The following is a 26,232-nucleotide window of genomic DNA, read 5'->3' on the forward strand; positions in this document are numbered from 1 at the left end:
CTAGTTGTTTTCGGTCTCTCTTTATGTAGTGTTGTGTTGTCTCTCTTGTCAGGATGTGTGTTTTGTCCTATATTTATATAACTATTTTAATCCCAGCCCCAATCCACGCAGAAGGCATTTTGCATTTTGGTAGGCCGTCATTGTAAATGAGAATTTGTTCTTAACTGACTTGCCGAGTTAAATAAAGGTTGAATAAAAATAAATAAATAAATAAGAAATAGTTAAACTGTGCAAGGGAGCAGATGCTCAGTGCTTGTTAGTGATGGGCATTCCCAGTTTTTTTAGTGAGCCGGATCTTTTGGCTCCGTTTACCTTATGAACGCCTCTTTGTTCAGTAGCACAGTGCTAAAAAAAATATGAAAAATATAAACAGTCTAATGTAAACAATAAAACGTTGCATACCGTTATGTCAGATTGTGAAATGTGAGTTAAAATAAAAAAATGTACATGACGAAATGAAATCGCTTGCAAAAACTCTACCTTTTGCTCCCGCGGTGAGGATTTACCATCTTCAGATAATGTGTTTTATAATATATACATGTAATGTCTCGCGCTCAAAAGGCAGCAGTAGCAGTACGCAAATCAGTGAGTCAAATGAACGGCTCTTTCACGGATGCGATTCGTTTCCCAACAAAAAGAGCCGTTTAAAAAGAGCCTTTCGTTTGCGAACTACCCATCATAAGTACTTGCGCGCCGCTTACGTGCACACAGTCCACTTCATGCAGTTGGTCATTTTTGGAGAGGTGTGCTCATCCTGTGTTGCGGAAGGGAGTCTTTGACAGATAGAGAATCAACAGTAATACATATTTCACACTTCGCCTGTTTACGCACAACATGGACCAAAAAGACACCGAAATGAATGAGAAGGGAGTTACTTCTTCGACCAGTGGAGTTGTGGTCCAAGTAAGAGAGAAGAAAGGACCTTTGCGTGCAGCTATTCCATACATGCCATTCCCAGTAGCTGTATTATGCCTATTTCTCAACACATTTGTACCTGGTTTAGGTGAGTTTACACTTTGATGTTGCTACTTTTTAATCACATAATGTGTTGTAGTAACACTGTCGAAAACGTACAGTGGGCATATATGGCACTGTTTAGAATGTGATACTTGCATAATTTTTGCACACGTTTTGTTGTCATCAGAACTTCGTTTTTATTATCACTGTATTTTACCATTATGCTCGCCTGGGGTGTATTCATCACGGAAACCGTTTACTGTTTAAGAACCAAATGGATGCAAACAGAGCAAATGGAACGAAACGGAGGGACTTACCAGAATTTGTCCAATAGAAACTCTCGTTTGCGTTTTCCGTTTGGAGTTAACGATTTCTGTTGCAAAACGTTTTGTAGCAACAGAATCGGCGTAATGATTACACCCCTGATGCATGTGGCGTTTTTGTAATGTTTGCGCTAGGAGTTGCCTAAACATTTTTAGAAAACGAGACAGTAAAGCTGATAAAAGTGTCTCTTTTGGTAAAGTTTACAACCTCGGGAGTTTGGACAGCATGGTGCGAACCAGTCCTCTGGTGAGATGTTCCCTCCTTTGCCAGTGATGCAAGAGAGGTTATAGCTTTAAACAAAGCAAAATACACGTTAGTGATACAAACCCCCAAAAGGCAGGCTTATGGCAACAGTTGTGGCAAACCTTTGGCCAATTTGTCACAAATTTGCTGCATACTCATATTTTCACATTTTAAATTAGCTTTGTGGCAATCTGTTGTAACTTGCGAACTACTGGCAAACAATTCTGGGAAACTTGTGGAGAACATTTTGCAGATTTGCTGCAAACTCCGTATGAATATGCTAATTAGATCCGGTTTTGGTTACTGTGGGTTAACAACATTGAAATGTTTTATTTACATTAACCAAATCACATAACTTAGTTCTCTGAGAAAAAAAACGTAAATATTATGTGGTAAATATACTGAACATTTGTACAATAATCATCAGCATGGTAATGAAGAAAAGAGCAAAGACTGGATATTTCTCAAATAAATTGTTTAGTTAATGTTTTTATGTAGCTTCAACATTTACATGAGAGAAATGGGAAAACTTTTGGGATGTTGACCTTAGGATGTTTAAAGGGGCAACTACATAATTATTTACATGAGCCAAGTGATAACTGAGCAATAGATTTCAACCATTGGAAGTTTAAAAAATAATTAAATGTTATGAATTAAAAACAAAAACAAACCCAGTTCAGAACTATTGCCTTTTTAGTGAACTTTGGAGATGGCAGCCCTGTGGAAGTCCTTTGTCCAACGCTTGTTGAATGCATGCACTGAAACAATCAGAGAACATAAAACAAACAAAATCAGGACACTGAAAGCAATTAATTTTGCTTACACATTTGTTATTTCCCTACCATCCCAGCCCCTCCCTTTCCTACACACAATCAAGGTACAGTGTTGAATTTTAAATAATTAATTTGTTTTGCCTGCATTTCAGAAAATACATCACATCAGAGAATTGTCCACAATGTACAATAATATATATAGGTTTTAAATAGCACATTGAAACAAAGCCCTATTGTCTAAGTATGTGTTATTTCATAAGATAACAATCAATCATAACTTATGAAATCTTAAAATGTATTTATATTATTTCATGAACAAAACAGCTGAACTTGATGTGCACACTCAGATTGCAATCGGATAAAAACAAAGCATTTGTGTGTGTTACACTGTCCTAAGTGGTATCAACACAGATCTGTCTATCAGACTGTGCCATAGCAAATCCATAGATATTCACATTCACTGACACACTTCAGCTACAGTATCTTCGGTGACAGCACACATAATGTTCTATATTTTGGTAGAGTCAAAACATTTTTACACAGTTAACAAGTGTAAAATATTACGTTTGAAGGTCACTCTACTAAGGACATGGACTAATGACTGTCATTACTTATAAAGCACTTTTCACAATTTCCAAAATGTAGCATTTCTATTTAAAATAAATATTTGTGATAGGATGAAAGGGTAGAGGAATGTGCTTCAGCCCAGCTTGAACAAAAAATGTCATTATATATGTTAATCATACAAATGTTTAAAGATATTAAAACAAAGGGGATACCTAGTCAGTTGCACAACTGAATGCATTCCGCATTTAACCCAACCCCTCTGAATCAGAGAGACACTCATGGCTCATCCATTCATTGAGGTAGTCACACTACGAAATGCTACCAAATAAACCACAATTCATTCATAATACTGTGAATATATAGTTTCACAGACATATTCTTTTTTTTCTGGTTTGCTGGAAATGGTTAAGAATAATATAAAACCAGTCTGCACACCACCAAGGTGAACTGGTTTAGTCTTGACTCTTGGTTGACAGTGTTGGGGGATGGGTAATGTACTGATGCTCGAGTGCAAAAATCAACACAAATGGATAAAAAGAGGTCTAAGCCATCAGGTGCCCAGTTTAGGAAAAAGAGAAAAGAAGAGGAGAAACACTCAAAAGATAAAGGTATGCAGCTATGTCATCTCTTTATGAGTATAATATTATGCATGTAATGAAGTAGGCTAGTATAATACTTATGTTTGTTAGTCTATATTACTTGCTATGCTATTACACATAGGGTGACAACATTCCATTTTCTGTCCAACTAGCTTACATAACATTGGATGTAATTTCACACAGTTTCATCATGATAATGTGTGTAACCTGCAGCAAAATGATTACAACCTAACTAGCACACCATTGATTTGGTTCACTTTCATTGAGGTGACATCATAAAGGTGAATATGCACATTGTATTGTGTTGACTAAGTCCTGAGCTCAGTAAGGGGAATTTCCAATGCTGTAGGCCATCTTAAGACGTATATATTATGCTGATATCTTGTATCTTTTGTGATATATTGCGTATTTTGGGGTGTCTTATGCCTAGAATTGGCCAAGGATGTTGTATGGTTCATTTGGTTCCTATTCTGAAAGTTTGATAAATTGTGCATAATGACATGTATATTTAATTGTGCAACAAATGGATTTAGGGTGTCACTCATATACTGTATTCCAATGCAAATTCAGGGGCACTTCTGAAATATTTTGGAGCACCCTCTGGCACTGGCCAGGATGAGAAGCCATCTATCTCCTCAGCCACACAGGCCTCTTCAGAAATGATCTCGGAGCCTCAGGATGAGGAACCATCCATTTCCTCAGCCACACAGGTGACTTCACAAATGTTGTCTGAGCCTGAGGATGAGGATGAAGACCCATTCACTTCCACTTCTCCCCAGCAGGATTCTTCAGGTGTGTTTGTGCGCACGCACGTGTGTATCCCTTATAAAAAAAATTATCCCTTTTGCAAAGTTGTACGTTTCCATTTTGTAGGTAACAATGATGATTTTATTATGTACAGTGGGGCAAAAAAGTATTTAGTCAGCCACCAATTGTGCAAGTTCTCCCACTTAAAGATGAGAGAGGCCTGTAATTTTCATTATAGGTACACTTCAACTATGACAGACAAAATGAGAAGAAAAAAATCCAGAAAATCACATTGTAGGATTTTTTATTAATTTATTTGCAAATTATGGTGGAAAATAAGTATTTGGTCAATAACAAAAGTTTATCTCAATACTTTGTTATATACCCTTTGTTGGCAAGACAGAGGTCAAATGTTTTCTGTAAGTCTTCACAAGGTTTTCACACTGTTGCTGGTATTTTGGCCCATTCCTCCATGCAGATGTCCTCTAGAGCAGTGATGTTTTGGGGCTGTTGCTGGGCAACACGGACTTTCAACTCCTTCCAAATATTTTCTATGGGGTTGAGATCTGGAGACTGGCTAGGCCACTCCAAGACCTTGAAATGCTTCTTACGAAGCCACTCCTTCGTTGCCCGGGCGGTGTGTTTGGGATCATTGAATGCAACTCAGCATTCTTTGTCCTCCAAACACGACGAGTTGAGTTTTTACCAAAAAAGTTATATTTTGGTTTCATCTGACCATATGACATTCTCCCAATCTTCTTCTGGATCATCCAAATGCTCTCCAGCAAACTTCAGACGGGACATGTACTGGCATAAGCAGGGGGACACGTCTGGCACTGCAGGATTTGAGTCCCTGGCGGCATAGTGTGTTACTGATGGTAGGCTTTGTTACTTTGGTCCCAGCTCTCTGCAGGTCATTCACTAGGTCCCCCCGTGTGGTTCTGGGATTTTTGCTCACCGTTCTTGTGATCATTTTGACCCCACCGGGTGAGATCTTGCGTGGAGCCCCAAATCGAGGGAGATTATCAGTGTTCTTGTATGTCTCCCATTTCCTAATAATTGCTCCCACAGTTGATTTCTTCAAACCAAGCTGCTTACCTATTGCAGATTCAGTCTTCCCAGCCTTGTGCAGGTCTACAATTTTGTTTCTGGTGTCCTTTGACAGCTCTTTGGTCTTGGCCATAGTGGAGTTTGGAGTGTGACTGTTTGAGGTTGTGGACAGGTGTCTTTTATACTGATAACAAGTTCAAACAGGTGCCATTAATACAGGTAACGAGTGGAGGACAGAGGAGCCTCTTAAAGAAGAAGTTACAGGTCTGTGAGAGCCAGAAATCTTGCTTGTTTGTAGGTGACCAAATACTTATTTTCCACCATAATTTGCAAATAAATTCATAAAAAATCCTACAATGTGATTTTCTGGATTTTTTTTCTCATTTTGTCTGTCATAGTTGAAGTGTACCTATGATGAAAATTACAGGCCTCTCTCATCTTTTTAACCTCTAGCGTCGAGCAATCCCGTATCCGGGAGCGTAATCATAGCCTCAAGCTCATTAGCATAACGCAACGTTAACTATTCATGAAAATCGCAAATGAAATGAAATAAATATTGGCTCACAAGCTTAGCCTTTTGTTAACAACACTGTCATCTCAGATTTTCAAAATATGCTTTTCAACCATAGCTACACAAGCATTTGTGTAAGAGTATTGATAGCTAGCATAGCATTAAGCCTAGCATTCAGCAGGCAACATTTTCACAAAAACAAGAAAAGCATTCAAATAAAATCATTTACCTTTGAAGAACTTCGGATGTTTTCAATGAGGAGACTCTCAGTTAGATAGCAAATGTTCAGTTTTTCCAAAAATATTATTTGTGTAGGAGAAATCGCTCCGTTTTGTTCATCACGTTTGGCTAAGAAAAAAACCTGAAAATTCAGTCATTACAACGGCAAACTTTTTTCCAAATTAACTCCATAATATCGACAGAAACATGGCAAACGTTGTTTAGAATCAATCCTCAAGGTGTTTTTCACATATCTATTCGATGATAAATCATTCGTGGCAGTTTTGTTTCTCCTCTGAACCAAATGGAAAAATGCACGCAGCTGGAGATTACGCAATAATTTCGACGGAGGACACCAAGCGGGCACCTGGTAAATGTAGTCTCTTATGGTCAATCTTCCAATGATATGCCTACAAATACGTCACAATGCTGCAGACACCTTGGGGAAACGACAGAAAGTGTAGGCTCATTCCTGGCGCATTCACAGCCATATAAGGAGACATTGGAACACAGCGCATTCAAAATCTGGGGCACTCCCTGTATGAAATTTCATCTTGGTTTTGCCTGTAGCATTAGTTCTGTGGCACTCACAGACAATATCTTTGCAGTTTTGGAAGCGTCAGTGTTTTCTTTCCAAATCTGTCAATTATATGCATAGTCGAGCATCTTTTCGTGACAAAATATCTTGTTTAAAACGGAAACGTTTTTTTATCCAAAAATTAAAAGAGCGCCCCCTATATCGAAGAAGTTAAGTGGGAGAACTTGCACAATTGGTGGCTGACTAAATACTTTTTTACCCCACTGTATGTGGGATGTTCCACCACTATAAATAATGTGAATAACGTGTGTAAACTAATACCCATGTGCTCTCCATTAGAAATGCCTGTAGCAGCATCCCCACCAAATCCTGCTGCTGAGGATGAATCACTGTCTACAGACCCTGCTGACAGGCCTTCAGTTCTGACTGACAGAATTCAGACACAGCTAGTTTGCAGAGGACCAAGTGAGGTACCACCTAAAACTTCCCATAATTAAAATTCCTCAAACATACAAATATTTTACACCATTTTAAAGATAAACTTGTTGTAAATCCAGCCACAGTGTCCGATTTTAACAGTGTCCGACGAAAGCACACCAAACAATTATGTTAGGTCAGCACCTAGTCACAGAAAAACACAGCCATTTATCTAGCCAAAGAAAGCAGTCACAAAAAGCAGAAATAAAGAAAATTAATCACTAACCTTTGATGATCTATATCAGATGACACTCATAGGACTTTGTTACACACTACATGTATGATTTGTTTGATTAAAGTTAATATTTATATCCAAAAATCTCAGTTTACATTGGCTTTAATTTAACAATTGAGTATTGAATATTTTATTTAAACATTGAAAAGTGTTATTTAAGTAATAAATGGAAAGCAAAGTTATTTGTCTCCCTCTTTTTCTGATCCGGAAAAATTATCCGATCCGTGACTCAAAACCGTGATCCGATCCGAACTATGAGTTTTGTGATCCGTTGCACCACTACTTGCCATCGAAGACCATGACCCTGCTTGAGCTGCTGATATTTATACACAAAAGGGAGCTCTTGGAAATGTATCCAAATTTGTGGACTGCTCTCAGAATTTGTCTTCCTCTTCCAGTGACCGTAGCTGAAGCAGAGAGGAGCTTTTCAAAGCTCATCCAATTCTACCTGAGGTCCACCATGTCACAGGAATGCCTTAGTGGCCCTGCTGTCATTAGTGTTAACCATGCAATTGCTGGGCAGATTTCTTATGATGATGTAATTGATGACTTTGCATCAAGGAAGGCAAGAAAGGTCAGGGTTTAGATGGCAGTTGTGCAATTTAGTTTGTGTGTTTTTTGTTTGAAGTGCAATACACAGGTTCTCTTCTTTATAAGTGTGTTATTCTAGTTGTGTATTTGTGTGATATAGGATTCATGCAATTTAGTTTTATTTGTGTTTTTTGTTAGCAATAGGGAAATAGAATCAAATTATTACACTAACTTTTATTTGTATTTATATACTACATTTTGTTTCTATTCGTCTTTGTTATGATTATTTATTTGTGTTGTTCCAAATGTCTGAATAAAAATTACAGTTAGTGCAGAATGGTGCTTTTTATTTTGGTGGGGGGGTTCGCACAGGGAGCCATACAAGCTAGAACCGCCACTGGCCATCTGACTGTAGGCTATGGGATTTAAAACAATCCACAACTTTTTTTAAAGGGGCTATTGATGCCCTGTGGCCAAATCATGCTTTCTGGTGTAGTAGCCTATTTTGAATGATTGTATTTATTTCTGTATAGACAGGAGCAAGCTAATCAGGCTATATCATTTTTGCAATTCAATTTACTTTACGGAAACCTTAGCTTCCCATAGCCTTATGGAGACGGCGCCTCTACCTTTTAAAGTGACATTAACACAACCAGTCAATATGTTTTTCATCTGATTGTAAAACAATCACTTAACAAAGGCGCTCCTGCAGGCTACTCGAGCACATTCGTTCACTCACAAAATAATTTCAGCATCCAAACCTCAACAGTGAACTGTGCACCCGCAATTTGATGAATGGAAATTGACATCTGTTACAAAACACTTACTTGTTGTGTAATGAAGTTCTGCTATTGTTATTAGACCTACACATGTAGCCTGAATTGATGCATCCACTGTTATCCACGTGCGCCTCAGTCTAGGCCACTCATCTCCTCATCGCCTTGTCGAGAGCATCTCCGCCTTGACAAAATCTAAGTGTTCTCCTCAAACCACAACTCAATTTGGAGCGTATACCACCTGGTTTCCAGTCAATTCACTAATGTTTCATGTGGCTGACATGCAGTAATAGTAAATAATGGTCTTGTCACCTTGTGTATATGGAGAGAAGAATGGTTAGTGAATAACTTGATTGTTTCAGGCAACAAATTAATGAGTATCTGAGGCACCACCAGGAGGGTCAATTCTAACTATGCCTGCACTTCAAAGAGAAGATCTTGGGCCTGTAATATTTTTTTGTCCTTGAAGACAGCAATCCAGTTCTTAGTGAGTTTCCCCGAGGCATCGAAGCAATTACTTTTTCATTGCAGTTCATCATTAGTCTGGCTAACACCTAACTTTCAAAGTCCTCCTGACTTCAGTCTGGAATGGCTCTTTGATATTTTCGGCTCAATGTGACAATAATGAAGGGGGCTGTGCTTTTACTGGTTGGCTCTCGTCTGTGTCTTTCTCACTCAAACACCCGCACATACAGCCACACTCAAACCCGAACGCCGCCCCCTTGTATTACAATGGTTGGATATTCAAATCCAAACAATGGGAGGTCTCAACCCAAGGAAAAAAAACATTTGAGAGAACCAATCAAACCCTGTCGCAGAATTTATGAGCGCACTAAAAAAACAGCCTCCTCTCCCTGCGCTGAGACCCGTGGGTCGCCTCAGCCAGGCTAGTAAATCACAGCAAATGCTTTTGTAAACAATTAAACCCACCATGCCTGGTGTATCCAGCAGACGCAAATCCTCAAACTATTTAGACTGTCTTGGCCCCATTCTGTCTTGTCCTCTGAGCCCACTGGATCGCAGTCTACTTCATGTAATCTGCAACTTTGTTTGTAAGCTAAAGGTTGTTCTTCAACAACTCAGTCATCTGGGCTGTCCTCTCGAGCACAAAGTATTCAATCAATTAAAAATTCCTTTTAACAATCAGTTTTCAAAATAGACAACAATGCTTTCAACATGTACCTGGCAAGACCCGGCTAAAGCTTTATGTATCGCTTGGTGTGTCCACAGTCCTATCCACGTGTGTCCCGAGGACCTTCCCTCGTGTATAAAAAAAGGTGGCATTTACAGAATACTCACTGTGTGTAAGTCTTTCATATTCTTCCACTCCAGCCATCACCATAAACCCGTCCTCCCCAATTAAGGTCTCACCAACCTCCTGTGGTTTCCTGGTCTAACTCCTCCGCTGCAAAAGAGAAAGGGGGTACCTAGTCAGTTGCACAACTGAATGCATTTAACCGAAATGTGTCTTCCGCACTTAACCCAACCCCTCTGAATAAGAGAGATTGGGGGGGGGCTGCCTTAATCGACATCCACGTCTTTGGCACCCGGGGAGCAGTTGTTGTTGTTGGGGGTTAACTGCCTTGCTCAAGGGGAAGAACAGCAGATTCTTCCACCATACTGCCGCAGGGATTTGATGACGGAATCTCAATTGCACTCCACTCTGCCATTTCCCACCTGCACAAAAGGAACACCTATGTGAGAATTCTGTTCATTGACTACAGCTCAGCTTTCAACAACATAGTGCCCCCAAAGCTCATCACTAAGCTAAGGACTCAGGGACTATACACCACCCTCTGCAACTGGATCCTGGACCCCCAGGTGATAAGAGTAGGCAACAACAAATCTGCTACGCTGATCCTCAACACAGGGGCCCCTGAGGGGTGCATGCTTAGTCCCCTCCTGTACTCCCTGTTCACCCACAACTGCGTGGCCAAGCACGACTCCAACACCATCATTAAGTTTGCTGACGACACCACCTTGCTGATCACCGACAACGATGAGACAGCCTATAGGGTGGAGGTCAGAGACTGCCAGTACAGCAACCTCTCCCTCAGCATAAGCAAGACAAAGGTGCTGATCGTGGACAAAGGAGCTTGAAGTTCCTTGGTGTCCACATTACCAACAAACTATCATGGTCCAAACACACCAGTACAGTCGTGAAGAGGGCACAATAATGCCTATTCCCCCTCAGGAGACCGAAAAGATTTGGTATGGGTCCCCAGATCCTCAAAAAGTTATACAGCTGCACCATCAAGAGCATAATGACTGGTTGCATCACCGCCTCGTATGGTAACTGCTCGGCATCTGACCGTAAGGCGCTACAGAGGGTAGTGCGTACGGCCCAGTACATCACCGGGGCCAAGCTTCCTCCCATCCAGGACCTCTTTACCAGGTGGTGTCAGAGGAAGGACCTAGAAATTTTCAAAGACTCCAGCCACCATAGTCACGGACTGTTCTCTCTGCTACCGCACGGCAAGCGGTACCAGAGCACCAAGTCTAGGTCCAAAAGCCTTCCTTAACAGCTTCTACCCATAAGGCATAAGACTGCTGAATAATTAATCAAATGGCTGCCTGGACTATTTGCATTGACCCCCTTTATTTATTTTTTATGCTGCTGCTACTCACTGTTTATTATCTATGCATAGTCACTTTACCCATACCTACATGTACATACTACCTCAATTACCTCGACTAACCTGTACCCCCGCACATTGACTCGGTACCAGTACCCCCTGCATATAGCCTTGTTATTGTTATTTTATTGTGTTACTTTTTTTACTTCAATTTATTTAATTAATATTTCCTTAACTTTTATTTTCTTAAAACTGCACTGTTGGTTAAGGGCTTGTAAGTAAGCATTTCACGTTAAGGTTTTCACCTGTTGTATTCGGCGCATGTGATAAATAACATTTGATTTGATTTCAGTGGCACTGACAGATTGAAACTGGTATCAACAAAATGTTTTTCACCCTATCCCATAAAACATGATATTGCTAACTAGGCATCATTTAGCTAATAAAATGTTAAAGTTGATTGGGAAGCTTAATTAATAAGTTACTCACTCACTGTACAACTTTGTTAGGTAGCAAGCTAGATAGCTTGGCTTCCGTTTTCCAACAGATTTCCAACAGATCTCTAAGAGCCGACTCTTGTAGATGAACGTTGGGAGCTGGCTCGCATATCAGAAGAGCCAAATCTATTTATAAAAATATAAAAAAATTAAGATATGAATGATCAAAAGATTTAAATGAATATAATTAACTAATTCAAAGAACAAAAAAATAAATAAAATAAGATAGGCCAAAAAGCTACTGCAGTTTGCCTTACCACTGACTGCTGGACATCAAAGGTAATCACTTCTTACATGTCAGTTACATGTCACTTCATTGAAGATCTTTCGATGTCCAGCTGTCTTATGGACTGCTTTGAGTTCAGCGACAGACACACCTCAGAGAACTTGGTAGAGCAACTGTTGAGAGTGGCCAGAGAATGGCAAGTAGATGGAAAAGTGGTCTGTTCTGTTAGCGACAGTGCAGCTAACATAACCAAAGCCATGAAAATGTTTAAATGGACCCATCATCCATGTCTTTCCCACACAATCAAGAGATGCTCTGAAGGTGATGAAGCCCACTGTGGACAAACTGAAAGCAGCTGTGGAATATTTCCACAGGAGAACAGTAGGTGCTGAAAAACTAAAGTCTACACAACGCCAGATGGGGATGCCTGAGCTGAGGCCTAAACAAGACTGCACTACAAAGTGGAATTCAACATGTTGAAGCGGTTTCTTGAGTCACAGGATGCCATCATCTCTCCCGTGGCCATTGTCAATGCACCTGTTGATGCCCAAGAGGAATGGGAGGTGGTGGAGGAGGTGTGCAGAGTCCTGGAACCCTTTGAGCAGGTCACTGTGGAGATCAGTGGAGAGAGGTAGAGTAAGCAGTTATTACTACATCATTATTTAATCCAGTATTATATATGTAAATGAGCAGTAGATGAGAGTGCAGTATCAGTAGACCAAACATGAACCTGAACTAATAAGTTACTGTTCTCTCTTTTCAGCCATGTGACAGCCTCAAAAATGATACTCCTGTATAAGGGTCTGCAGCAAATCACAGCCAGCTGCCAGAGAGAAGCAAATGTGACAGAGTTGATGGACACCCTATGTTCATCAATGGACAGAATGGAATATAATCACGTGCTATCAGAAATCGCTGCACTTGACCCCAGGTTTAAGAACTTAGCCTTCAGTGATGCCAGAGAAATTGATGAGGCTCTTCAAAATAATAACCTCAGCAGCAGGGAGGGACAGCCCCAGCAGTCAACTGGTCAGACCTCCATTATGGCATCTGCTGAGGGATTCCTTCGTGCTGCATCCCCAGTTGCTCTCTCGTCAAACAGCATCCAAACAGCAGATGTTAGTGGCACTACTGCTGGTGCTTCTGCTCCATCTGATCCCTCTTCTTCCTGTTGCCCTGGTGCCTGAGCCAGTTGACTGCTGGGGCTGTCCCTCCCTGCTGCTGAGGTTATTCTTTTGAAGAGCCTCATCAATTGCTCTGGCATCACTGAAGGCTAAGTTCTTAAACCTGGTGTCAAGTGCAGCGAGTGGCAAACATTTGCAAACTTCTGGCAACATTCTGTGGCACACTATTTAGTTTGCACCAAATTTTCTGCAACAAATTCATTTTTGTAAGGGTAATCATTAGAACAATATTTTTAAGACATACAGTGTAATTATAAAAAAGTGCACAATGTATGTTGATGAAAATGATACATAATGTACTTTAGAAAGACATTTCATCAGCAAACTATTAGGCCTACTCCCCTCTCTTCACCTCAATTAGGATGGATTCATTGAGAGTCCCCTTTTGCTATGCAACCAATTACCTTCAAGTCACAATTAGTTAAATAAAGTCCACCTGTGTGCAATGTAAGTGTCACATGATCTCAGTCTCTATACACCTGTACTGAAAGGCCCCAGAGTCTGCAACACCACTAAGCAAGAGAAACCACCAAGCAAGCGGCATCATGAAGACCAAGGAGCTCACTAAACAGGTCAGGGACAAATTTGTGGAGAAGTACAGATCAGGGTTAGGTTATAAAACATCCTACGGAGCACCATTAAATCTGTTATAAAAAAATTGAAAGAATATGTCACCACAACAAACCTGCCAAGAGAAGGCCGCCCACCAAAACTCACAGACCAGGCAAGGAGGGCATTAATCTGAGGCAACAAAGAGACCAAAGATAACCCTGAAGGAGTTGCAAAGCTCCACAGCGGAGATTGGAGTATCTGTCCATAGGACCACTTTAAGCCGTTGTCTCCACAGAGCTAGGCTTTACGGAAGAGCTTAAATAAAAATAAGCAAACACGTTTGGGGTTCGCCAAAAGGCATGTGGGAGACTCCCCAAACATTTGAAAGGAAAATTGAGGGAAACTTGCTTCAGTCTTCCAGAGATTTGAGACTGGGACGGAGGTTCACCTTCCAGCAGGACAATAAGCATACTGCTAAAGCAACACTTGAGTGGTTTAAGCGAAACATTTAAATGTCTTGGAATGGCCTAGTTGTAACGAGATTCTTCCTGGGAAGGAGAGGCGGACCAAAATGCAGCATGGTTATAAGTGATGGTTCTTTAATAATGAAACTATACATGAATAAACCACAAAACAAGAACCGTGAAAACCCGATACAGTCCCGTGTGGTACTGACACAGGAGACAACCACCCACAAAACCCAACACAAAACAGGCTACCTAAATATGGTTCCCAATCAGAGACAATGACTAACACCTGCCTCTGATTGAAACCATATCAGGCCCAAACACAGAAACAGACAAACTAGACATCCAACATAGAATGCCCACTCAGATCACACCCTGACCAAACAAAACATAGAAACATACAAAGCAAACTATGGTCAGGGTGTGACACTAGTCAAAGCCCAGACCTCAATTCAATTGAGAATATGTGGTATGACTTAAATATTGCTCTACACCAGCAGAACCCATCCAACTTGAAGGAGCTGGAGCAGTTTTGCCTTGAAGAATGGACAAAAATCCCAGTGGCTAGATGTGCCAAGCTTATGGAGACATACCCCAAAAGACTTGCAGCTGTAATTGCTGCAAAAGGTGGATCTACAAAGTAATGACTTTGGGGGGGGGGGGTGAATAGTAATGCACGCTCAAGTATTCAGTCTTTTTGTCTTATTTCTTGTTTGTTTCACAATTTTTTTTTTTTTTAACATCTTCAAAGTGGTAGGCATGTTGTGTAAATCAAATGATACAACCCCCCCCCCCAAAAAATACATGTTTATTCCAGGTTGTAAGGCAACAAAATATGAAAAATGCAAAGGGGGGTGAATACTTTTGCAAGCCACTGTATTTAGCAATTTGGGTTATAATCCTTCCTTTATTCCCAATCCTCATTAATCTTCAACTCTTCCTCATCTCCTAATTGTCAAGAGGGGTTGCTGGGCTGGCAATAGGTCCATCTGTCTTTGTACCGATGCCACTGTACCATATCTGGAGTGTGGAGTTAGAGAAGCTGCAGTAAGAGTAATGGGATCTGTATGGTAATGATTTCCAGTTTCTCAGTGGAATGGCACACTGCATGCACCACGTAGCATCAACATAACATTGATCTCCACACTATCCTCCACTGAACCTAATGAGGGCTGTGGAGCCCAGGCCCACTGATCCCTTTCATATCAGGCACATCTGAAAGGAGAGGACACAGGAGCGGCTCGGGACCCTGTTAAAAGAACTACTGCGCTGTTCTCTGCTGGGGCCATTCACTGACTGAGTCACTGTTATTATTTGATCATTTTTCTATTCAGTATCTGTTTCCCCAGAGCCAGATGGAGGCTACACCCAGTCTGTCTTAGTCTAATTACAGATACATGTATCCATGGTTATTGATCACAGTTATTGACCGTCAAGCAAGTGGCCCAGGTACTAGTTATGACATGTCCCTCCTTAGACTGTCTGTGTGGTGATTCAATGGCGAGTGTGTAACATTAGAAATGTGTCTCCCATGTGACTGACATATCTGTGGCATCCCAGTAATGTTGTTGTGTGCCTGGCTGGCCCAAATGTCATGGGGTGGTCAGTTCCACCAGTGAAAAAGAGCTGTCCTCCCCTCAGTCAGGACTGGCTGTAATGAGCATTGAGACTGAGACTGCCACCTGCCAACACGCATTCCCAGTTCCCACGTCACCCAGCAGCAGCTGAGGGCTCTGTGACTAGCGTGTCACTTCAGGTTTGGTCCAATCATCAGTCTGAGTCTTGTTGTTGTGGTTGGACCCATGCCCTGGCTGGCATTGCTGTCTCATCAGCCAGTTTCTACTAAACAGGCTACAGCATCTTCACACCACCTTAACACCACAAGGCCATCACGTCAACTGGGATGTCTCCAAGTCCGAAGACTGAAAGAAAATAAATACATGTAGCCACATTCACAGGAGCTGGGCTTAGTTGATATTTGTATTATTATGAGGGATTGATCTTTGCGAGGCCCAGATTTAGACTGGTCTCTGTTGGGCTGCTGAGTTGTCACACATCTCTTCCCCTCTTGAGTCAGTGAGCCATATCTAACACACCCTGTCCTTGTGTTTTCTGTATTGCTAGTGGCATGTGCTGTGTGCCAAATTCAGTTAAACAAAATCTTGTTAATTTGCACTGGATTTGATATGGCTATAATTGAAATAAATATATTTGCTGAACTGACGAAATAAATAAAAATCTGCTGGCATGTTTGTTAGTACGTCACCAGCAGCTTTCTAGAGAGAGATAACCAAGTGGAATATTAATATGTATTATTAATTAGGCTGCCTTGCGAGGAAGATCAGATAGTGTGAGGACAGAGGGATGGGGATTCATTGACTGAGGGAAATGGCATTAGTTTTCATCCCCTGTGATCCTTATCTGTTTGGCGAGGCCCGTCCAATTGGAATTCAGTTTCTCTATCAGCTTTCGCCTTTCATACTTCAATCGAGATCAAAGACTGTTCGTGGAAACACCCTTCAAAGATATGCCAATGGAAATGTTAAAATTAGACTTTGGTATCTGCTATTTTAACTGTTCAGCATAGACCTATCCTCATTGTAGGCTGCATAAAGGTATATACAAGTAAATACAGTATATTAGGTCAATTAGGTCAACTGTTCATTTGATTGGTCTTGATGGAGAATTAAAGAAAGACTCCTCTTTTAGTTCATTTTCCTCTACTTCCCATTGTTTACATCATGTCAAGCTGTTGTGGAGAGAAAGACAGAGAGAGACAGTTGGATACGTATTTTGACCATAGCAAACCATTACAATGGGATTCGCATAATGAAAAAGGCAGAATCAAAAACAACTTAGGAACCCAATTGGAAAGCCCATAGAGACTCTTAAAAGTAAAACCACTGAAGCCCCTAACCTGTTACATAGCAGCTTTTAGTGCTTATGTTTATCACAAGGCCTTCTGAATGGTTACATGGCCCCTATTGTATCACTCCCATTGCACTCCCTCCCCATGGCACAGCTGCGGTTTCCATGACAGCAGCTAGAGCCTACCTGTCTGCTCCATGGACGGTTGTGCCTGTCTTTCTGGAGTAGGATGCATAACGGGGAGATTATGGGCTGTTTTAGGGAAAGCTAATTGCGTACACTTGAAGCGACCACTCACATTTTTAAACCCTAGATGAAGTGATTGAAAAGGAATAATGACATCGTACTGGGCTTTAGTAAACTTGTAGTACAACCCATGACTGACATGCTTAGATTGAGCCCCTACGTGCACAAGCATCAAATGCATCTCTAAGCTTCTCCACCGCCAGTCATGAATAAGATGCTGCACTAAGACTTAACGTAACCTTGACATCTCTAGAACACGAGTCATGACGTGAGTGAACACAGTAGGGCATATGCAGTATCTTACAGTACAATAGTGGTGCATCCAACACATGGAAAAGTGAACTAGCTTAATTAGGACTGTGAGAAAGAGAGAGAGAGAGAGAGAGATAAAAGTGAGAGAGTCAGAGAGAGAGAGTGTGAGAGAGAGAGAGAGAGAGAGAGAGAAAGAATGAGAGAAAGAGATGCCATAGAGATGGAGATGCTTGGTCCTTGGTCCGGCACCACACCTGGCTTACATATCCTCATCCCAACAGAATCACAGAGGGTAGATTTATGTTTCATCCTTTAGATGAGTAAGATAATGTCAGGCACACTCCTTCCCTCTCTTCATCCATCCTGCTTTAATACTGTACAGCAACCAGGTGGCCATTAGAAATGTAAATACACTGGGCTATAAAACATTTGCCGTCCGTGGTGAGTGGTTAAAGTGAGGTGTCAGAGTATGTACGGTACCAGCTGCATGCTGAATAATTAATGACAAGCCCTCTCTAAGAAATACACATGAGCCTTCCTTCCTAGAAGCAACTTAATCAGCTCCATCCGGACACATTCACATTTCCATTACTGAAAACAGAGGAAAATGAGGTCTGGGTACACATCACAAAAGGATTCATAAGAGTACAGATCCCTCATATGATGCACGAGCTTCGGGCTGCATGCGGACATGTGGATGTGCTTCCCCAGTCTCTAATTGTGTTGACTGAACTCCCATAATGGCTTTGTGTCTTGGGTTAGAAAATAGATTAAATTGTGGGTTTATTCAGATGCAGACAAGCAGACACTAAGTTACACTATTTGTGATCTTGGTTGAGAGTTGACTAATTGATCTTTGACAGTGGGAATGCATTAAATTCAAAACTCCTTGAGGAGCTCTGTTAGTCCATTTAATCAGATTAACTACAGGCTTTGGACCAATGCTCATGTTGTCCTTCTCTGCTCCACCTCTCTAGAAATAAGACTGTTGGTTGTCCTGTGGGAGACATAGCACTGGTATCATTGGCTGTCCCCCATCAGGAGAATCCTGTTCCAGTCTCTCCCTTAGAATTGACTGTATTGTAAGCTAACATTGTTAGCATTGATAAACATTGATAAAGTGGAGTCTAATACCAGTGGGAGAATGGTGTCTGTTGCCAAGTTTTTCTGACTCTCCTTTAGATGTAGAAATGTTCTACAACCCACCCCAATTACAACAGATCAATGGAGTTGATATGAGATACTGTCTTTTATAACACAGTCAATCAATCTAGTATATTTCAATTCATACTGGATCTCTTTCTGTTCTAGATTCTGGCCATTCTCAATTAGACAGGTCATACATTGTAGCACCTGCAGCCTGTTAGTGTCTGGTGGCGATGTCTCAGGCCCAGAGTACCTTCTAGGCTTGTCCTGGAGCTTGAGCCCCTGCTTAATGTCATAAATTGAGGTCACTTATGCTCATAGAATTGTCCATTTCTGGTCTGTGCGCCAGGAAGACTTGGAAAATTGCACCATCAGAGCAGACTACACATCTGCATGTAACCTCAAGGCTAATACCATGTCTCCCACGCACACACACACACGCACGCACACACACACACACACACACACACACACACACACACACACACACACACACACACACACACACACACACACACACACACACACACACACACACACACGCACACACACACACACACACACAATGTTACCAAGCTGTCACAGACAGTGTGTTAGCATCTGGGGACCAAAAACACACAGCAAGGCACAGAGTACTGTATGTGGGTCATGCTTTGATGCAAGCCCAAATGTCCAGTATTTTTATACTCTGTCGGCTGCCCCAATATGTTAGGAGGAGCCATAAAGATATAACCATAACAAAATTATGTTTATGTCCCTCTCCAGCTTGCTAGAGCATGGATGTTGTGGTATGCTGCCTCAATGAGAGAGAGCAGATCTGGGAGGAAGTTGAGCCCAGGCAGGGAGGGAGGCCCAGTAAGAGTGGGTGCAGGTTCCTGGGTGGATGATTGATGGGGTGTGTCTGCTAGTAATGTTGACAAATGCCCTCACCTGCCTGGCTTATATACAGTGCCTTGCGAAAGTATTCGGCCCCCTTGAACTTTGCGAACTTTTGCCACATTTCAGGCTTCAAACATAAAGATATAAAACTGTATTTTTTTGTGAAGAATCAACAACAAGTGGGACACAATCATGAAGTGGAACGACATTTATTGGATATTTCAAACTTTTTTAACAAATCAAAAACTGAAAAATTGGGTGTGCAAAATTATTCAGCCCCTTTACTTTCAGTGCAGCAAACTCTCTCCAGAAGTTCAGTGAGGATCTCTGAATGATCCAATGTTGACCTAAATGACTAATGATGATAAATACAATCCACCTGTGTGTAATCAAGTCTCCGTATAAATGCACCTGCACTGTGATAGTCTCAGAGGTCCGTTAAAAGCGCAGAGAGCATCATGAAGAACAAGGAACACACCAGGCAGGTCCGAGATACTGTTGTGAAGAAGTTTAAAGCCGGATTTGGATACAAAAAGATTTCCCAAGCTTTAAACATCCCAAGGAGCACTGTGCAAGCGATAATATTGAAATGGAAGGAGTATCAGACCACTGCAAATCTACCAAGACCTGGCCGTCCCTCTAAACTTTCAGCTCATACAAGGAGAAGACTGATCAGAGATGCAGCCAAGAGGCCCATGATCACTCTGGATGAACTGCAGAGATCTACAGCTGAGGTGGGAGACTCTGTCCATAGGACAACAATCAGTCAGTCGTATATTGCACAAATCTGGCCTTTATGGAAGAGTGGCAAGAAGAAAGCCATTTCTTAAAGATATCCATAAAAAGTGTTGTTTAAAGTTTGCCACAAGCCACCTGGGAGACACACCAAACATGTGGAAGAAGGTGCTCTGAACTTTTTGGCAACAATGCAAAACGTTATGTTTGGCGTAAAAGCAACACAGCTCATCACCCTGAACACACCATCCCCACTGTCAAACATGGTGGTGGCAGCATCATGGTTTGGGCTTGCTTTTCTTCAGCAGGGACAGGGAAGATGGTTAAAATTGATGGGAAGATGGATGGAGCCAAATACAGGACCATTCTGGAAGAAAACCTGATGGAGTCTGCAAAAGACCTGAGACTGGGACGGAGATTTGTCTTCCAACAAGACAATGATCCAAAACATAAAGCAAAATCTACAATGGAATGGTTCAAAAATAAACATATCCAGGTGTTAGAATGGCCAAGTCAAAGTCCAGACCTGAATCCAATCGAGAATCTGTGGAAAGAACTGAAAACTGCTGTTCACAAATGCTCTCCATCCAACCTCACTGAGCTCGAGCTGTTTTGCAAGGAGGAATGGGAAAAAAATTCAGTCTCTCGATGTGCAAAACTGATAGAGACATACCCCAAGCGACTTACAGCTGTAATCGCAGCAAAAGGTGGCGCTACAAAGTATTAACTTAAGGGGGCTGAATAATTTTGCACGCCCAATTTTTCAGTTTTTGATTTGTTAAAAAAGTTTGAAATATCCAATAAATGTCGTTCCACTTCATGATTGTGTCCCACTTGTTGTTGATTCTTCACAAAAAAATACAGTTTTATATCTTTATGTTTGAAGCCTGAAATGTGGCAAAAGGTCGCAAAGTTCAAGGGGGCCGAATACTTTCGCAAGACACTGTAGGTCTAAAGTGAGTGGAGGTGGAGAAGGGATGGGAAGGGTGCGGTTGTTGTGAGGCAGGGGAGTATGTTTAGCAGAGGTCATTTTCTATTTCCATCCTGGCATATCCAATGGTCTCTCTCTGTATGGGTTAGCACACGCCTGTGAATGCTTAAGGGTTCAGTTTACTCGTGCATTTTTTGCCCAAGCCTTCGTATGTTTACTTTACAAAGACAGTGTATCTAAATATTGCGGGAAACTGACCTTTTTTAATCATTCTGAAACTACATCATGTACAATGTTCAATCATAAATGTGAAAATCTAAGCTTTGAGTAGCACAGGCAAAAGTACCATTCAAATCATGAAGAAAAAGCTTTTTAGGTTATCAAACACGTTAGCACCTAGACTGAAGTGTGGAACAACATACGAGGCCCATTGTTGCTCAGTACTGTTGGCGTTGAGTTTGAGTTGTTAAATAGGGCAACTGCAAATAATAAAACCCCTCTTACTGTAGATCAAAGCAACTCAACTTTCCTTTAAAAAAATGTGTTCTTTCTCTCTCTTTCCCTCTCTCTCTTTCTCTCTGGAAGGTAGAAGCATTCACAATACTGGAGGGGACAAAACACACACACAAACAAACACAAACAGGCAGGGAGAGAGAGAGACAGGAAAGCCTTTGTATAAAAGTTCTGCTTCCTCACTGAGCTTAGATGAGTTCCCCTTTAATTCTGTCCCAAGTGGTCCCTTCCAAGGCCACTTGCAGTGAAAGTTCTCTCTCTCAAAAAAAACAAGGACTAAATGGGATAATTAACCTTCCACATTTTCAGTTGGCACTAAGTGCGAACGCTTCAGAAAATTACAGTCATCAGTGGCGTTAATGCATGACGACGATGACACTAACCATACTCCTGGCTCTCACTCCACACACAGACTCTGTGCACGGGTGGGCGGGAGGAGGGAGGGAGGGATGGATGGATGGAGGGGTTGATGGGGGTTGAAATGTTGCTAATGAGGATTGGCCTGGGTGTGAAGGCGTTAGTAAGTCAGGGAGACAGTTGACTGTGGACAATGCTCTCAGTCTGTTAACAGCTTAGTGTCACAGATATAGAGGGAAAGAGAGAGAGGATAAGAGAGAGACAGAAACAGAGAGTGAGACATCATTAGTGATGAAAATTCCACCAAGAGATTTAACTTTCATTCGCATTTCTTGGCATTTTAGGATTCTTGAAAGATGGGACGATCTCATATTTTTCCCCCAAATATTTGTATTCATAACATTTTAAATATATATTTTGATAGACCAAAGTACTGTATCAGCTATCACACCTAATTATTGCATTTGTTTATAAAATGCAACTAACTGGATTTATGTCAACTCTGTCAGACATCATAAAAGGCATTTCATTTTTAAATGTATTGTTCAACAAGTGTTTTAAATGTCTTGATTGTTTAATCCTAACATTAGATTATTGAAATATGTAATACAAGTCTCGAAACATGTTTTTATTTTATAGTGCTATGTAATGTTCCAGGGCTAATGTTGTTAGAATTTTAGTTTTTCTAGATTCAGAGCAGAAAACAACATTTAAAAAAGCAAACATTATCTAGCACAGCAAATACTGAAATAGTTTAAGTATATGTTCTTTTTTTTATTTTTTAGGGAGAATATTTTCAAAAGAATTCCCCCCCAAAAAGAATTCACATGCTATATTAATATATCAGGGAGCTGGAGTTAACAGTTTATGGTTGTGACCTTGGTGATTTCAACTTTGTTTGTTTAAATATATCAAAAGTAGAGGACTTTACAAACCATGAGTGTTTTTGTTGTACTACATGTAATGAGGACATGATGGTATACAGTGCATTCGGAAAGTATTCAGACCACTTTACTTTTTCCACATTTTGTTACATTACAGCCTTATTCTAAAACGGATTCAATAAAAATAAAATCCTCATCAATCTACACACAACATCCCATAAGGACAAAGGGAAAACTGTTTTTTAGAAATGTTTGCAAATGTAATAAATATAAAAGACTGAAATACCTTATTTATATAAGTATTCAGACCCTTTGCTATGAGACTCGAAATTAAGCTCGGGTGCATCCTGTTTCCATTGATCATCCTTGATGTTTCTACAACTTGATTGGAGTCCACCTGTGGTAAATTCAATTGATTGGACATGATTTGAATAGGCACACACTTGTCTATATAAGGTCCCACAGTTGACAGTGTATGTCAGAGCAAAAACCAAAACATGAGGTCAAAGGAATTGTCTGAAGAGTTCTGAGACAGGATTGTGTCGAGACACAGATGTGGGGAAGGGTAGCAAAACATTTCTGCAGCATTGGAGGTCCCCAAGAGCACAGTGGCCTCCATCATTCTTAATTGCAAGAAGTTTGGAACCTCCAAGACTCTTCCTAGAGCTGACCACTTGGCCAAATGGGGTATCGGGGAGAAGGGCCTTGGTCAGGGAGCTGAACATTTTTTGTGTTTTTTTCATTAGCCCACTGTTGTATACAGTCCTAAAATGTTTTGCATGTCAGCAGTTGATGCCCTCACATTCCTATGTGTGCTCTGGTTGTATTTAGAATTACTGGGAGGAGACTGTTTTCTGTCATCGCTCATGAATTTATATTTTTTACTCTCCAGAACCATGGCATAATTTAGATTGTAATCACACTCGTCTGACTATCTCTAGATCAGTTTGTAACTGATTAATTTACAGCAGGATGTAGCCTTCATTTGAAAAGGACACAGCAATTAAGCAGCATCTTAAGTCGGTCCGAAATCACCTGACCTGCCATGTTCAATCTCACATACATAACCCTCTAAATGATTTGGATGAGATCCTTATATCAATCAATTAAAGAACATATTACAAAGATTAAGATTATGGTCCTTCTAACATTTTGTGTAGAATTGATTCTCTATGACCCCCCCCATGTAAACCTACCAATCTGATCAAATTATTAAATGGGCTCACCATCTGAACAAGCCAAACTTGGCACAGGACCAGTGAACACAAGGACTGCTCGTTCCCTGCTGCCAATAGATTTTTGGGCTCTTTCCCTGTAAATGATGTTTATCTGTGTTTGGACGAAAGGCTATTCTTAGCCTGATTGGCCCGTTGTAAAGGAAAGGGAGGCAGACCTCTGGCACTAAGTACTCTATGTGTCTCGTTGGATTCTCGAGTATGATTAATGGTATGTCTCATTGATCAACCAGATTAAAATGAAACATAGTGGAAAAGGGGAAGGTTATTTATCCGTCCACTTCCTTTAGTTCCTATTTAGGGGAAGTAACCCTGATTTATTTGACGATTGAGAATAGTTCATATTGTGGAAGCACTGATATTTTCCTCTTAATTGTGGTTCTCCTCCTGGCAAATGACCCAGCAATGACAGAGAATAGATGTCCCTTGCTTCCATCCATTTTGTTTTGGGATTATCTGTTTGATTTCCCAAAAAAAGGTAGACTGTGACTACTGCAGAATCAAGCTAGTTAAGCGGGCATTATCTTTGGAATTCCTTTTCCTCTCCTTCCTAAAGGCTAATTTAGGGACGGGTGTTGTAAATTAGCATTAGCTATACGCACACACACATGCACATGCACACACTGTGGTCCCTATTCAAATCAACCATAAAATATGTTGATGCTAATTAAACATTATCACATGAGACAGCTCCAACCCAACCCTCTGACCTAGAACTGTAAATAATATGTAATTTAGCTTTAGATCCAGGGCTGTGTGTGTGTGTGTGGGGGGGGGGGGGGGGTCAGGACCTGTATGAGTTGGCGATAGAAAGGGTTTGGTTCAGATCCCCAAAGGCACAAGGAGTTGCATGGGGCGGCAGGGTAGCCTAGTGGTTAGAGCGTTGGACTAGTAACCGGAAGGTTGCAAGTTCAAACCCCCGAGCTGACAAGGTACAAATCTGTCGTTCTGCCCCTGAACAGGCAGTTAACCCACTGTTCCCAGGCCGTCATTGAAAATAAGAATTTGTTCTTAACTGACTTGCCTGGTTAAATAAAGGTAAAATAAAAAAAAACAAGGAGTTGCATCAGTCTCAGCCATATATACTTCAAGCTTATTATTCAACCTTAGCCTAATTGACTGAACAATGTTTTGGGCCATAAGTCAGTATACATCTGCTGCGTATGAATTCATACTGTATTTTAAACTGCCTTTTCTCTTTGATCTCCCAAAATCCTGTCTTTGTGAATTTTCTTTGTCCCAAGTCCTAATATGTGTGCATGTTTGCGTGCGTGCATTCGTGCCTCTGCGTGTTCTCTCTGCAGGTACCTTCGTGTCTGCCTTCACGGTGCTGTGCGGAGCGCGGACAGACCTGCCTGACCGCCACATGTGCTGTGTGTTTTGGCTGAACATCGCAGCAGCCTTCATCCAGATCCTCACAGCCATCATCATGGTGGGCTGGATCATGAGTATTTTCTGGGGCATGGACATGGTCATCCTGGCAAGTATGTGTCACTCTGTATTATGCATTTTGACGTGATTGAGGTAACTTCAGAAAGTCTATGTGGATTAGGTTTATTATTGTGTATCAACGGTCTTTACGGGACATTTTCAAGGAGCCCATCATAAGACAGGTTAAAAAAGGTCCAGAAAGGTCATATGGGTGTAACGCTCAAGAGTGTATAGGTGTGGAGTCAGGCGCAGAGAGCAAAAGGATGCGGGAAAAACACGCTTTACTGTCCAGAATAAATCACAGGAACAATAATGTGAAAAAAATAAAGGACAGCGAGAAACCCGAAATGCAAACACAAACCACTCGAACACATACATACGAACAAGCCCGCACAAACAGAAGCGGGCTGAACGAACTTATATAACCCCACCCTAATAACCAAACAAGAAACAGGTGAAACCAATTAGACAAAACCAAACGAACACAGAACAAAGGATCGGTGGCAGCTAGTAGACCGGCGGCGACGACCGCCGAGCGCCACCCAAACAAGAAGGGGAGTCACCTTCGGTAATATTCGTGACGGTACCCCCCCACCCCACCCTGACGCGCAGCTCCCGTAGCGCGCAGACGCCGGCCTCGGGGACGACCCGGGGGCCGAGGCGCCGGGCGATTCGGATGGAGGCGATGGAACTCTCTCAACATAGA

The 26,232-nt window shown here is 41.3% G+C and overlaps 1 protein-coding gene and 1 long non-coding RNA gene across 2 annotated transcripts; both read left to right on the forward strand.

Annotated features, from left to right (window-relative positions):
- The first annotated feature begins 584 nt into the window (after positions 1-584).
- LOC110529640 (protein stum homolog) lies at positions 585-25,719 on the forward strand. Its single transcript, XM_090242981.1, has 2 exons — positions 585-1,003; positions 25,400-25,719. The coding sequence occupies exons 1-2, from the start codon at positions 835-837 to the stop codon at positions 25,612-25,614; spliced, it is 384 nt and encodes a 127-aa protein (XP_090099107.1). The 5' UTR covers positions 585-834; the 3' UTR covers positions 25,615-25,719.
- LOC149981459 (uncharacterized) lies at positions 1,416-8,105 on the forward strand. The gene is made up of 2 exons (XR_016497690.1): positions 1,416-4,255; positions 6,868-8,105. It is a non-coding gene; the product is annotated as an uncharacterized LOC149981459 (long non-coding RNA).
- Positions 25,720-26,232: the final 513 nt, after the last annotated feature.

Source organism: Oncorhynchus mykiss, chromosome 8 (genome assembly GCF_057628025.1).
Source record: "Oncorhynchus mykiss isolate SJ-2025 chromosome 8, ASM5762802v1, whole genome shotgun sequence".
Taxonomy (NCBI): domain Eukaryota; kingdom Metazoa; phylum Chordata; class Actinopteri; order Salmoniformes; family Salmonidae; genus Oncorhynchus; species Oncorhynchus mykiss.

Coding starts and splice junctions, on each gene's coding strand:
- LOC110529640 (XM_090242981.1), top strand. CDS start 835: ATGGACCAAAAAGACACCGAAATGAATGAGAAGGGAGTTACTTCTTCG. Junction 1,004..25,399: donor CACATTTGTACCTGGTTTAG/GTGAGTTTACAC, acceptor TTCTCTCTGCAG/GTACCTTCGTGTCTGCCTTC.